The sequence below is a fragment of the Lissotriton vulgaris genome, chromosome 2_1, assembly GCF_964263255.1.
Source record: "Lissotriton vulgaris chromosome 2_1, aLisVul1.2, whole genome shotgun sequence".
Lineage (NCBI taxonomy): Eukaryota > Metazoa > Chordata > Amphibia > Caudata > Salamandridae > Lissotriton > Lissotriton vulgaris.
The window spans coordinates 842580237-842595334 of NC_141687.1; the positions used below are offsets into that span (position 1 = coordinate 842580237).

Genomic DNA, 15098 nt, shown 5'->3' on the forward strand with positions numbered 1-15098 from the left:
ACACCAAAGCTGATGCTTGTCTCTGAACAGTCCTTGATGCGTTGTGAAAGTGGCAATGTATCGAGAGCTTTCATGTAGCTTGAGCTGGTTTATATCCCTCGTTGAGATACAATCTTGAAAACAACTTGGTTCCATTCAGCAGCATCATCATATGACTGATGTGGGGCCCTGGATGTCTCTATTGTTCAATGGCAGTGTTGGAAGCTCTCATTTCTACGCATAAGCGTGCATTTCCTTCTGTGCCTAGTTTCGGTACAACTACTACGGGGGACACCCATGGTGTCGGCCCAATGACCTTTCAATGATGTCTGCCCTGAGGAGCTCCCGAAGATCATCTTTCACCATATTCTGCAGGTGAAATTGCACTCCCCAGTGGTGTTGAGCTACAGGTTTTATTTGTTCATTGATGTGTAATCATACTTGAAAATTAGCCATCTTGCATAAATCCTGCAAATTGCTTTGGGTATTTCTTTGCTGTAGCTGGTTCATCACCCACCATGTATAAGATGGCCATTAGCTTCAGTTCCTCTGCAGTCTGAAAGCTGGTCGAGCAGTCTGCTGTTCCAGATCCATTGATTATATGTATTTGAGCTTCCACAGTTCTGTCTTTGTCGGTGAGAGTTGTTCAAAATTGCCACAGACCTTATAAACGGCTTCTCGGCCATCCAGGTGTGTACTCGCCCGCAGCCTTTTGTAGCTTTGACAGTAGATCCCTTCTTTCATATTCCGAGGCACAGATATAGTTGAGAGAGGCTCCGCTGTATAATATGAATTGTGCCTGATGTTCCTCTACGCGCAATCGCAGTCTCAGATATTTATTTGACGTGTCATAATCAGCAACCATGCAGACATACTAATCACAGTCTTGAGATATGGGGGTGAGGGACCTCGACTCTCGGGAGACAGAGTGTTTGTATTGAGAGGTGGCTAGTGACATTACACTTGAACCTGATGAGCTGGTGGAACGCTCCCGTTAATCTCTTGCGGCCTTTGCATGATGGCGAGGGTTGTACGCCCTCTTACGTTTCAAGACATCACACTGTGGTGCTTTCCATACATTTTTATAGTGAGTTTCTTTCACACGACGACTGCAGTCTTGGCCAATAGCAGGACATATACCCACATGAGGATATGCCTGTCTGCATCAGTGGCATTGTCTTTACTTTTTCCCACGTGGGTGGGACAGAGATGATGATCCTTGGAGCTTAGTTTGCGCAATAGATCTGACTGTTGTTTGTCCATGTGTTGAGCCTGCAGTCACAACGCTTGTTTACGCTTCCCGGCTTCCCAGTCTCCATCTTCTTTGCATGTTCTTTGGCCTTTTCATTCACCCTAGTTATTGCTTCTATTTCGTCCAGGTACTAACTTTTCTTCAGTAAGCGTCGATGGAATGACTCAGATTTGCTTTCTTCAATGACTCATAGACGGAGCGCATCTTCTGTTGTGAACGTGTCAAAAGCACAGTATCGTGCCAGCAGTTTGAGGCGCGTCATGAACTCCCCCACTGATTCATCCTTTTCTTGCGAGGCCAGGTTGAAGGTGTATTATTCAAAGGCTATATTTTGTTTGTGAGAAGCATTTTGTTGAAGGTCTAGCACACCAGTTGGTAGAATGTCGTTGACTCTGTGGGTATCTCTCTGATCATCTGTACAATATATTAACCAACCAGAGTGCACAAAGCGATGAAGCATTGCTCCTGATCTGTTACTTTTCACCCTTTCATAAAATCCTCAAAGTCATCCAACCATTCCTGCCAGCGCAGCCCCATTCCGCTACTGGATGTGAGAGGCAACGGCTCTGAAGGGGCAGAGATAAGCGACTTCCATGATACCGGGCCTTTGCGTACACCCAGTGTTGCTTTGACAGATGTCGACATGTTGGATGAGTTTATCTGATAATTTATTCAATATTTGTTTGAAGCCTGTGTGTTGGATCACTCTCCTGTGACCTCCGTAAAGACGCCAAATGGCTCCTCTGGACCTTCCATTGAGGATCTTCACTCTTGTGAATGAGGGGCCTGACTTCAAAATGGCTGCTTTGGTGCTTTTACAGTGAAGGGAGATAACGCCTGACTCCGAAATGGCCACCGGTATTTGCTGTCCATACAAGTAAATGGGGCAGCCTGAATCAAAGATGGTTACCTGTGTTTCTCGATCTCACAAGACTACAGAGGTCCTGTCTCACAAGCAATTAATATACAGGCACAGCGCAGGTTGAGGTGCTTGGCCTGGCAGCACCCTTTCACCTTCCGCTTGCTCATCAGGGGAGTTTGTGCAATCCTCGCCACAGCGTGACCAGGGTGGGCTCCTGGAATCGTGTTGCCTTCTGCTGCTTGTCATGTAACTGGGGTGGGCTTCCAATGTCGCTCCGCACTGACTGGTCCCTTCTTCACGCATCCGGCAATGCTAATGCAGCTGGGCACTTGCATCCCATCCTCATCGCCAGTTGTCGCGTTGCGGCTAACAACAATGAAGACATGGCAAGGGATAGGGTACAATTTCTTAATTTCTGCCTGGTGCTCGAGCATCACATTCTATGTCTTCATTCTACACTGCTGATACCTACCTTCCCGCTTCCTACCCAAGCTCTTCCCCTTTCTTCCCCTGGTTTCAACTGGTAGGACGATTCCCACTACCATGGCCCTAGTGCCCTAACACTTGACTGCTCTATACGACATTACATGCCTCCTGCCACTTTGGTATTGCTATTGCAAGTCCCAGCCACAGTGCAACAATTTGGAGCAGTGCAGCAGGACATAACTATGTGGCTCAGCTCTTGACACATAAGAAAGGACCCCTAACAGGTTCTGCTTCTGAGGTGGGAACAAGCCACACCTCACAATAATGATGCCCGTTTACACACTCCTGCATCTTCCCTACCTGGATGCAGCCTCAATGTCCTCTGTATGAATGATCGCTTTCCAAAAGTGTTGTATTCTAATTACCTCCACAACTCAAAATGCAAGATCAAAGCAATGTGTGAATTGCGATGATACTGACTCCCATTTTGAATCCTAGGCTGTGTGTGATTATTTCAGCTGTCTGACTTGAAGCCCAGAGTTGGGAGTGATGTGTACCTGGGTTGCGTTGGCTTGTTGTGAATCAAATTTTCCCAACTCTCTTTAAACTTAGTGTACGCTATTAGCCTTGGCACCTCGGCGTGTATGGTTAAACCCTAGCCTGTAACATGGTTTCCTGATCCATTTTCTAGTAACCCATTATGGGTATATATTACACGGGACCACATACCTGTCTGATTTCTTCACATAACATGGTGAACACCAGCAGATAGAGGAAGATTTCAAGCCCGGTGGGCACAGGCTGGAAGTTCATCAGCACCACGTGAGCGAAGACCATCAGGAAGCCCATGTAGAAGATGACAGTCGAGGAAAAGATCACCAGCGGAGAGGTGAAGAAGGCCTTGTACTTCCAGAACACATTCTTTCCTGGCTGCTCCTCTCTGAATACAACAAAGAACAGGAAGCGAATCCCTGTCAATTTCTGACATTCTCATGCAACACTGCACCAGAAATTTGATATTGATCCGAGGTGCAGGAAGGACAAAGAAGTAGGGTTACTAACAAGCTAGTGACTCTGCGTGGATATTGGGGCTGGGGTAGTCAGTCGTAAGCATGGGCGAATTTTGCGAATCTCGCGTTCGCGAATTTTGCGGATTTGCGAACTCGCAATCCGCAAAATCCGCGAATTCTCGCGAATTTGCGGATTTTTTTTTGTGTTTGCGCGGGTTTCTGCCAGTTCGCAAGGGTTTTGTACAATGTCACAAATTGCGAACTTACCTGTCGGGTCGCAAGTTTCGCGAACTTGTTGTTTCTACGTGTCCAGCCTGTTTGGGACACTCTTCTTCATCACTGCCACTCTCTGTCACCACTGCCAATCTCTGACTACTCATGCCACCCTCTGGCCCACCCATGCCACCCTCTGTTTCATCACAGCACCCTCTGGTTGTCCAGTCAGTGTACATTATTGTGGCAACGCAAGCACACCTTCCCTGCCTCAAGTGACCTGAATTAATTTGGGGCTGATTAATGTGTCACAGAATATTTTTTTAGCTGGCACCTGCTTCCTTAGTGCTTCCTGATTAGTGATCTTTTGCACTTGCTAAGTGCTTTCATTGTTGCAAAATTATTTACAACACCTGCCCTGCCCCAACTGACAATAATGAATTAGGGGCTGATTAATAGATTTGAACTTCCAGCCTGGCTCCTGCTTGTCTCCCTTAGCTGTAATTCAGGACCTTTGTGGCATATGTGTAACTATTCTGAGGTTCAGAGCAGGGTCACATAATAGTTGCAACTGGCAACTGAACTCTGGAGGGGCCCCTCAGGAAGCACTACAGGAAATGGCTACTAATGATGAGCCTGAACTTTTGAACCTGGTAAGTAGTTTCAGTTTTGCTCGTATTTCTGCAATTTTGCACTTATTCGCGGGGCGCAAAGTTGTACTGGGAAGCCGCGAACTCACGCGAACAGTGCGAGCAAAATCCGCTGCTCACGGATTTGCGGATTTTGCGGGAGATTCGCGAATCTCGCGGATTGCGAATTTACCGAAAATCCGCGAAGTTGTACTGGGAAGCCGCGAACTCACGCGAACAGTGCGAGCAAAATCCGCTGCTCGCGGATTTGCGGATTTTGCGGGAGATTCGCGAATCTCGCGGATTGCGAATTTACCGAAAATCCGCAAAATCCGCGAGCGAAACGGATTTTCTGCCCATGCTTAGTCAGTCGGGCTTCTATGTTCGAATTCTGTTCAGAGCGATGTGAATGTCATTTACAAGCCTGCTATATGCCTGTAAGAAACCAGAATAACTAGGATCAACCCAATCTTTCCAGCTTTTTTTTATCTTATGCCCCTTCTTTTTATGTCTCTTATCCACCTCCTATCATAGAAGCATGGCATTGTCCCTGGACTGACGTTTCCTGCCTCAAGGTCCTTGGTGTGTTGCCAGGCTCCCGAGGCAGTAGTCAGGCAGGGATCAGATGGTGGTGTGTCACGTGACTTCCACAAAGCCATCTATTTCATTCTACATCTTGCCTGTATCCCTCCTGTGTAGTATTGTCCCTGGTGCACTTTCAGTCCCCATCTGACCATCTGGGCCCCTGAACCTGTTACGATACCCCTTCAGGTCATAATCAGGCAGTGGTTGGTTGGCAGATTGCTATGTGATGGCACTGACTTTTTCCAGATGTCTGCCCCAAGATATGCTTGCCAATGGCCACACAAGTTAAGTGTGACAACTCTTTCTTCCTTTAATTTACCCCTGTTGGGTCCTTCCAGGACCTAAACCACTGCGCCCAGAGCTCCTATCATACACTACTTCAACCAAAGCACTCGCTGAAGACCTCTATTTATGCTGCACACATTGATGGTGGGTGTAAGAGCCCCAGACCAGTCAAACATAAGGTGGTCAGGGAAACCTTGCCTGGAAGGTTGGTCTTTACTGTTGAGATTTTAGCTGAAACAGTCTGATGTAGCACTTAACATAGTCTTGAAATTAATGGGGAATCTATTGCACTTTGAAACACTGACACCTATGTAGAAGAACTGGAAGACACTCACCTGAATCAAGGCTACAAGATGATGCACTTAAAACACACCATACAAACCACACAATGGCACACCAACATCATCCAACACAGCAACAGGCTACAAAACATAACATTTTCTAGACAAATTTTAACCTATCCCCTACCACAGTTCCTTTTCTCTGTTACCCATATTGCATCCAATCACACTGTGCCCAACTCAAGACACACCATTTCACACCTCAATCATAATCAATGCTACCACAACATTTCTTACTCCACCATAGCAAATCACCAAAAACAACCCCACAACACATTATCTTCTCATCAGTCTTCCTTGTCCATTGCTTCCCTTTGAGTTTACGTTCCCAACTCATAGGCATTGTTTATCAAGCCTATCTTGTAATACTTCTACCAAGATGGCCCCCTAATTACCCAGTAGTTTTGAAATATACACTACCTGTGTTATTTCTTCTGCACTCGAGGGAAGGCTTCCCCTTTCCGACTAAGATGCGTTGTTTTACTTATTTCTATGTATTTTAATTAATTAATTTTACTTTCTCCTTTCGCAAGGTTTGCTTTAGCAGTCTCTCATGTAGCATCGTCAAAACTGTCTTGCTGAGCTGACACAGACTGTAAATCTTGCCATCAGTCACTTTGACCTTATTGCAGTTTGCTGTGCAACCACACTTCACTTTACTAATATTTAAGATATCCCTACAGGGTGTAGTGTTTTGCGAGTTTGCAATGATGGGACCCTTTTTGTTCCTGATGGAACCTGAAGAACTATGATGTAAGTGTTCAGGTGTAGAGAATAGAGTTTATGTTTAGAACACTGAGTTCACAGTTACATGCTAAGGAATAATGATGTGTAATACTAAGTTATGTGTGTGGCGTATTCACTTATTAATACCTAGGCTGTGGAGTGCAGTACAACTGGCGACAAGATGGTGGCTATGTAACTCAAAGATCGACAGTGCTCTCCCAGAGAGTTTGCTCTGGTACAGAAAACTGTTCATGCGTGCCATATGTGCATTAGTCAAAGTGAAGATCAATGTTTGACGTATGAGGGGTCAAAGATCTACTCCAGCCACAGTGAATCATTTGATGACAGCAAAAGCCTCACTGAGAAATTTTACTCATCATTGGCCAGAAGTCTGCTACGAAGGCTGTGAAAGAGGTACTGCGCCACTTTGCAACACTGAGCTATAAATTGTATGGAACGATAAAGCTAAAGGCAGAAACAATCAGTTACAGAGGAGCCCTGACAGATAAGGGCGAGAAAGCGCTAGCAGCGAAAATAGCCAAATACATAAAAGGGCTAAAGACAGTGAAAACCAAGTTGAGAAATTATTATAGTACTTATCCAAAAGCTGAATAAAGAGAGTCATACCTCTGCTGTTGGCACCATGACCTAAGTAGAATACCCGGGGTTGTGAATACAGAAGAATCTGAGCCGTCTACAGGTTCTCCAGAATGCCGCTGCCAGATTAGTGCTTAGACTACCCAGAAGAGCAGGATCCACAGCGGCCCTCCGGTCTCTGCACTGGCTCCCGATCCGAAGCAGGGTGGTATTCAAAGCCCTGTGCACGTGCCACCGGATCATCAACGGGAGATCTCCGCTCCCTTTGAAAGGACTGCTGACACCCTATGAGCCGTCTCGATCCTTGAGATCTTCCGGCTCAGGACTCCTGGCAATTCCTAAGGTGTCCAGAGCCCGGATGGGTGGAAGATCTTTTAGGTTCCTCGCAGCATCAAGATGGAACAAACTACCTATGGCCCTGCGATTAGAACCTTCAGAATCAATCTTTAGAGCCAAGCTGAAGACTGCTTTATTTACACAGTAGTTCTTTCCGCACTTGTAAGTTCCAGCAGGTATTAGCTCCTTAGCGCGGGGACACGCTGCTGTGCGTCACCAAGCGCTCTATAAAACCCTCTAAATAGAAATAGAAATGTTGATCCCTGATGCAGACACCAACGAACGTGCCAGGCTTGTGTGCTGCACAACTCGAAAGTCCTTCGAGAGTTGAAAAGCTCCATTGGCCACATGAAAAGAAGCTCTACCCGGTCAGATTAGCCATAATGACCATGAGGCAAGCATGTTGCAAGGACTTGCTGAGGGTATGAATGGTGCAAGTTCAGGCAGGAAGCATAGATTCTCAATGTCAGTAAGTTCCACAACTGGTTATACAGCCACTGCCTTCCTGAAACCACCTACATTTGACACTGCTAAATAGCAGAATATTGGTGATAGATGGTCTGCCTGGATAGAAACGCTTGATTATTTCATTGATGAAATGGAAGAAACAGATAGCAAAAAGATTGTCATATATCTCAAAAATGCCGCTGGCCGCGCGACGCGAAGGGGAGCTAAGCGAGACAGCGTCTTAGTACCACATACCGCGCGAGCTGAACGATAGCGTGCCGGCCCTGGAGCCGCCCCTTTTCCAAACGACCAATGGGTGGCGACACTGGGCAAGCGGGAGGCGGACTCACGGGACCTATAACTAGCGCAGCTAACATTGCTCGGTCTTTTCCTGCCGCGTTTCCTGGGCTGCTCTGCGCAGCTGTGCGTCGGTGGACACGTCGTCGATCGGAAGGTATGTGGTTACTACCAGGCCTCCCCCCGGCCCCGTCCCTGGGCATGACCAGGTTGATAGGGCCCAGTGGTTCGTCCACGGGGGGGGGGTTGGTAGTGGCTGGACGGGCCGGTTTGAGCGGCGGGGATAGGCCGAACGGCCGAATAGGGTCTTTGTTGGCGGGCAGTGCAGGAATATGGCGGCGGGTTGGACGTGCAGTCAAGCTTAGCGGCCGAGCGAGGTCTTTGTGCAGGGCTTGCGGCGTGGTGAGAGTGGAGTGAAGCGTGCGCTGCATCGGAGAAAGGGGCTGTTTAAAGTTTGCAGCACAGTTCATCGGAGACGGGGCGCTGGATGGGGCTTGTGCGTTCTTGCTATAGTTTGCCGCTTGAAGGGGATTGCGAGTCCAGCTATGGTTTACCGCTTGAAGGGGCTTGCGCGTTTCTGTTACAAGTTTACCGTTCAGTCGGCGGTAGGGAGGGGCACGGGCGCACAGTTTTATTGGCAAACGTGGGTATCTGCGTGAGATTGGCGAACAGGCTTTAATTGTTCAGATGTGTGGTGGACCAGCCGAGCAGCGGGATTAAGGTTTTGTTGCAGGCAGGGCTGGGGTTCGGTGTGATCGGATTTAGGCGGGAAATGGGTAGGCCCCGAGGTGGTCGTGAGCATCGGGGGAATATTGCGGCTTGAGGGAGAGCGGGCCGTTGCCTAGGCCTCATCGGGGATCGGTGATGTTGAGGGTGCCTTCGGTTCGGGCGGATGGGGAGAGCCTTTGTGTGTTTGCGGCCGGCTGCGCTGCCGCGTGTTGGCTTTATGTTGTGTGCGATACTATCCTTGGTGCCCGGGGCCCGGTCCGCGAGTCTGCGTGGGCAGACGGGGAGGCTCCGCCAGTTGAACGGGTCAATCGCTAGTAGTTAGCAAAACAGGGAACGTGTGGTAGCGGGAAACAAGCAAAAGAGGGAGCGTGTTTGTAGCGGGAAACGGGAGTCGATATTCTGTGTTTGACAATTCATCGGTGCCTGGCTGCCTGCCGAACATGTGTTCTAGCAAATCATGTACAGACGTGTCGACATTTAAAGGGATATGGGTTTTAAAGGTATAAACTCCGGTGCAGGTCTGCTTGCCGAACAACGAATGGCCACGTTGAGGGTCTTTGGTGTAGCATGAGCCTATACCACGCAGGTCCACAATATGCTAGAACCTGATCATATAGCCATTACATTTAAACACGAATTAGGAGGGCACCTTTCAGCTAGAAATATATATACCAAATGTTCACCAATTTCTTTCAGTGTTGTTGTTTCACTGGACGGGCCGGTTTGAGCGGCGGGGTTAGGCCGAACGGCCGAATAGGGTCTTTGTTGGCGGGCAGTGCAGGTTTCTGGTGGTGTGTGGGGCGGGTTGGCCGTGCAGTCGGCTGTAGGTACGGAGCATGTGCGCGATGTTGAAGGTTAAAACGGGTTCCAGCGGATGTCCGTCTACTGTGTTTTATTTAGCCGAATGTATGGCGAACAAGCTTAGCGGCCGAGCGAGGTCTTTGTGCAATGCTGACAGTAATATAATTGATTTTAAATATCGAGGTAAACGACCCTTAGCAGTAGCATCGGCGCTGTGGTTAATGAAATTATTGACTTGCTTTGAATGGGTCAATGCATGAAATTGCACGGCCATTATTACCTCACAGGTTACACAGGACCAGCAAGTAAGGAGCAACTCACGCATTAGTTAGTGGGCGCTGAACTGCATAGTAATTAGCGCGTCAATGGCTTTCTGGTCAAGGCGGTGAGGAGTACAGGCATGCGCTGCCAACGAACACACCGTTTGGGGGTAACACGGGGCTTTAGAACTATTGAATGTACAAGGTAAAGACAAGGTGGAAAGTGCCAGGTGTAACAATGACTCCGATCTGGGGTAGCACGAGGCATTCAACTTTTCAATGTACCATGCAAAGACAAGGTTTGAAATTGCCAGGTTATAACAGCATATTGTTCTTTCAGACGCCACGTCACAAGATTAGCATCCCGGGTAAAGGAAAGGCGGAAAGCAGCAGGTAACGACGGGGCAATGTATATCTTCGGCCCGTGAGCGAGGAGGCTGGGGGGTGCGAGTGGCGTGCCTCGCCCGAGTTGGGTGGGGGCCGGGCAATGAAGCGGTACATCGGGCAACGTGGTTTGCATACGGGTGTGTGGGCAATGAATAGTTTGGATATCGACTTACAACCTGTCCTGCAATGTATATCTTCGGCCCGTGAGCGAGGAGGCTGGGGGGTGCGAGTGGCGTGCCTCGCCCGAGTTGGGTGGGGGCCGGGCAATGAAGCGGTACATCAGGCAACGTGGTTTGCATACGGGTGTGTGGGCAAAGAATAGTTTGGATATCGACTTACGCAATTGTTTTTTCAGATTGGGTACAAGAACGCTGGCAAAGACTGGCAGCAGCTGACTTCGCAAGAACATCAGGTAAAGCAGGGTTGCGTACGTCGGTTGCGAGAGGGGTGTCGGGCAACGCGGGTCTCTCTACAGGTGTGCTGGCAAGGATCCGTTTGCCGTCAAATAACGCAATATTATTTTACAGATCCGTCCAGAATCGCGGGCAGGGACCGGCAGCGGCCTTCTTAAAGGAGCGGCAGGTAATATACGAGTTGCATACGTCGGTTGTTACGGGCCATCGGGTAACGCGGGTTCCTTGCAGGTGTGCGAGCGGGAAGTTCGTGCATGATGAATAACACGTGTTGTTTTACAGGTCGCGTTAGGATCTCGGAAAAGTTTGGCAGCGGCCGTCGTTGAAGGAACAGCAGGTAATACTCGGGTTGCATACATAGCCCCGCTGCAGAGTCCCAAGTTGCGTCATTTAACCCTAAAATAGAAAGCGGCAAACTCCCTTTGCCACAGTGTTATATATGTTATGTGCACGGTGTGTCCAGTTGATTACCTTTCCACTACTGCTGATATTTTGTAGGTAACGCGGGGTGGGTAACGCGGGTCCGTTGTGGGCGTACTAGCGGCGAACCGGTCTGATAAAAGGTATAGTTCATTGACGTGTACTTTCTTACCCGTAGGGACTCGGAAGGGTAGGAGCATTCGCGATGAGCTCCCGCGGTGACGCGTTGCCACAGGATGGGCTGTGGGCAGAATTCTTGGCGGTCGCACAGACGAAAGGGCCAGCCTGGGCACAAGGCTTCATTGAAGCGCACCGGCTGGAGGAGGCTGGCAGGCCTGGGGCACACGATGACGCACCTGGCACTTCGGGAGAGGGGACGCGTCGGTCCACCCGCAAGAGGAAGGGCACCCGGAAGGAATTCCCAGCCACGCCAGCACACAGGAATGAGACAATGACACCATCCCTTCCCGTGGTGGTGCCAGCTAACACGGCGTTAGTACCTACTGTGGTACATGAGTCGGTGGCGGAGATAACTGACTTGGCCCAAATGGGTAAGACAATGGACGACATGTTGGGTTTGATGGCTATGTTTCAGAAACGTTTAGACTCCATGGTGGCTGCACAGGAAAAGTTGGTCCCACTTTTTGGGGCAGCAGCTGCTGATCCGGTGAGCCAAGTATGGGCTCAGTCAGGGCCGCCATCGCTAGCAGGGCCACCACTGCTGGCCGGACCATCAGCATTGATACCCGCCAACTCAGGTGTCAACTCTCAGGCTACACAGAGTGCCTCTCCAGCTAGTCAACAGAGTGCTGCCAACAATATTTCTCAAGCGGTCGCCCCAATTCTCACGGTCACCCCGCAGATTGTGAATGCCTTCAATTCCCAGAGCGTATCGGCAGTCGCTCAGCAGAGTAGTACTCCCGAGGTACATCAAAGTATGGCCCACGTGTTTCCTCTAACTGTAGCCCCTCAGATTGTCAATGCCCTTAATTCACAGAGTGTGTCAGCAGTCGGTCAGCAAAGTGTGGCCCCCATTGTCCCTCAGAGTGGGCCCCCCATTATGCCTTTAGGTACCCCCCCTGTCGTGCCTCAGCCTGGCGCCACCTCGGGTGCACAAGCAGCAGGCCGGGCACTGGCCACGGAAGGGGCATCAGAAGGCCCAGGGACGGGCACGGGCGGGTCAACGGTTGGGGCTGCTTCAGTTCCGTCAGGGGTAGGTCAGCCAACGGGCGCAGGGAATTCAGGCTTTAAATCAAAAGGTGGCTGTTCATTGGCCAGGCAGGTGCCTCAAGCTGCGAAGGAAGGTATATGGAGAAGGGAGTATATAGACATTCTGACCTTATTAATGCACGACAATGCAGGGGCTGACACAAGGAGGATGGGAAAGAAAGAGGAGGACAAGGTTAGGTTTCAGCGGTGGCCTGAGAAGACCATTGAGAATTGGACTGAAGCATTCAACATTTTGGCAGCTATAATTGTGCAGAAGGACCCAGATCAGAGCAAGGCCCTGATGGAGTATGCCAATTCCATCCAACAAGGGGCAAGAGAGTCTGGAGGGATGGGCTGGTTTTCATATGATCAGGAGTTCAGAAAGACCATGGCCAGTTGCCCAGAAATAGGGTGGGATCACACTGACATCCAGCTTTGGTTTAAGCACATGTGCAGGACTGGGAACAGCAAAAGGGACACATCTCACAGGACACAGAGCGAGGGCAATGAAGCCAAGAGGTGGGAGCAGGAGCAAAAGTGGGAGCAGTACCCGAGGTGGTCCTTCCAGCAGCCCTTTCGGGGAGGGCGGGGGAGGGGTTACGGAGCGGGACCTAGGCGCTTCAACTCAGGGACCTGCAGGCTGTTTAACAATGGGGCATGCACATGGGGGAGGGCGTGCAAGTTTGCCCACGAGTGCAGCAAGTGTGGTTCACAACACGCAGCAATCTCTTGCACTAGTGGGCAGAATCCACCGACCACTGCAACACAGGGATCAGAGGGCGCTCGACAATAGGATGATTGAAGGGCAGACAGGACGGATAGAGCATGGCGACGAAATGAGTGGTAGATTCCTTGGGCAACACAAAGCACAGGCGGATTACAGCAAGGGCCCACCTTTCATGAAATCCCGGGTCAAGGGTGGGACTGATAGCTCCCATTCAAGCAGCAAGGTCGGAATCCCCCAGCTGGGTGGTGGGATGGAGCATTCCAAGGGTCCTTCCCCTATTGTGTTGCTAAACATCTTGCCGTTGCTCAGGGTGTATCCGCTTAGGAAGGAGCGTGAGCTATTGATTGACGGATTTGTGGATGGTTTCAAGATTCCGTACAAGGGGCCCCTGGGTCACAGGGATGCCCTGAATTTGAAGTCAGCTAGGGAATTACATCAAGTGGTCAGTGAAAAGATCAAGAAGGAGGTTGACCTGGGGAGGGTGGCCGGGCCATATCCTTCACCCCCGCTTCCGAATTTCTTAGTTTCCCCGCTAGGTGTGGTCCCAAAAAAGCAGCAGGGGTCTTACAGACTGATCCATCACCTGTCATACCCGGAGGGCAATTCAGTCAACCACTGGTTGTAGGAGGGGGCGTGTTCAGTCTCTTACTGCTCACTAGACATGGCCATCGATATGGTCAGGAGAACAGGCAAGGGAGCGTGGTTGGCAAAGGCAGACATCGAGTCAGCGTTCCGCCTCCTGCCTGTTCACCCTGACAGTCAGCACTTGTTGGGTTTCAGGTGGGAGGGGGCATTCTTTTTCGATCGCTGCATGCCTATGGGTTGCGCGGTCTCGTGCGCCTTTTTCGAGGCATTCAGCTCCTTCCTGCAGTGGGCCCTCACGACCAGGCATGGCATTTCACAAGTCACCCACTATCTGGATGACTTCCTCTTCTTTGGCAGGGACGGTTCTCAGGAGTGCGCTGAAGCCTTGCAGGCCTTTGAGGTCCTGTCAGACCATTTGGGTGTTCCCCTGGCACCGGGGAAAACGGAAGGGCCCGCGCAGGTGCTGACATTCCTGGGTATTGAACTTGATACGATCAGAGGGCAATCCAGACTCCCGGCGGAGAAGGTGTGTGAATTGAGACAAGAGATTAGCGCAATGGTGGGAAAGGGCAGCGCAACCCTGGAGCTAGTGCAGAGCCTGTTGGGCAAGCTGAACTTCGCCGCAAGGGTCATTCCAGCTGGTAAAGTGTTCTCCCGCAGGTTGGCTAAGGCTACGGCTGGGGTTGAGAAGAGGCATCACCTGGTGCGTCTGGGACCATGATTGAGAGCAGACCTGAGCATGTGGGATGAGTTCCTGAAAAATTTTAATGGTACAGTGATATGGAGGGCCCCCTGGGAAAGCAGCCAAGGCTTGTGTCTCTTTTCTGATGTATCCGGGAGAGTAGGTTTCGGGATAATATTTAGAGAGAAGTGGTGTGCTATGAAATGGCCTGATGCGTGGCGCAAAAAAGGGGTGACGGCAAATATCACAGTCCTTGAGCTGTTTCCCATCGTAGTGGCACTGCACCTATGGCCAGAAGGGCTGGGCAACAAAAAGGTGGTGTTCTGGTCTGACAACCTTGCTGTGGTCCAGGCAATCAACGGCCTGAGCGCGAACTGCCCGTTAGTCCTAAGTCTGCTGAGAGAGCTAGTTAGGGCGGGTTTACGTCACAACATCGAGTTCAGGGCTAGGCATGTAGAAGGTGTCAAGAATGTGGCAGCTGACGCTCTCTCTCGCTTTCAGCTGTCACGATTCCGGGAGGCATGGCCGCAGGCAGGGGAGGAGATGACACCGTTCCCGGCAGCACTATGGCGACTCCTTCGGTGGGGGAACGGTTGAAAAGGATGGGCCAACGTTCCCTGGCACAGTCAACCAGGAGAAGATATGCGGCCCAACTGACCACTTTCCGAGTAGTGACAAAGTCCCTTGGAGCAGCAACTTTAAGCTTGAGGGAGCAAGTGGAGAGTTTTGTTGTTTGGGCTAGGGAAACGGGCAAGTCCCATTCTTGGGTGTGCAGCCACCTGGCAGCGCTCAAACACGAAACTCGGCTAAATGGCGAGGAGGACCCAACGGGGGCATTCAGGATCAGGGCGGCACTGAAAGGGTGGGCACGGGACGAGGTCAGGATCCCTGATAAGAGAG

The 15098-nt window shown here is 50.3% G+C and overlaps 1 protein-coding gene across 1 annotated transcript in view; it reads right to left on the reverse strand.

Moving 5' to 3' along the window:
- Positions 1–15098, reverse strand: part of LOC147731271 (transient receptor potential cation channel subfamily M member 8-like) — a 416422-nt gene that overhangs the window by 104289 nt on the left and 297035 nt on the right. The window contains exon 20 of the mRNA XM_086954174.1: positions 3249–3459. Within this exon, the coding sequence (XP_086810300.1) occupies positions 3249–3459 (211 nt within the window). The remainder of the gene's footprint in view (positions 1–3248; positions 3460–15098) is intronic.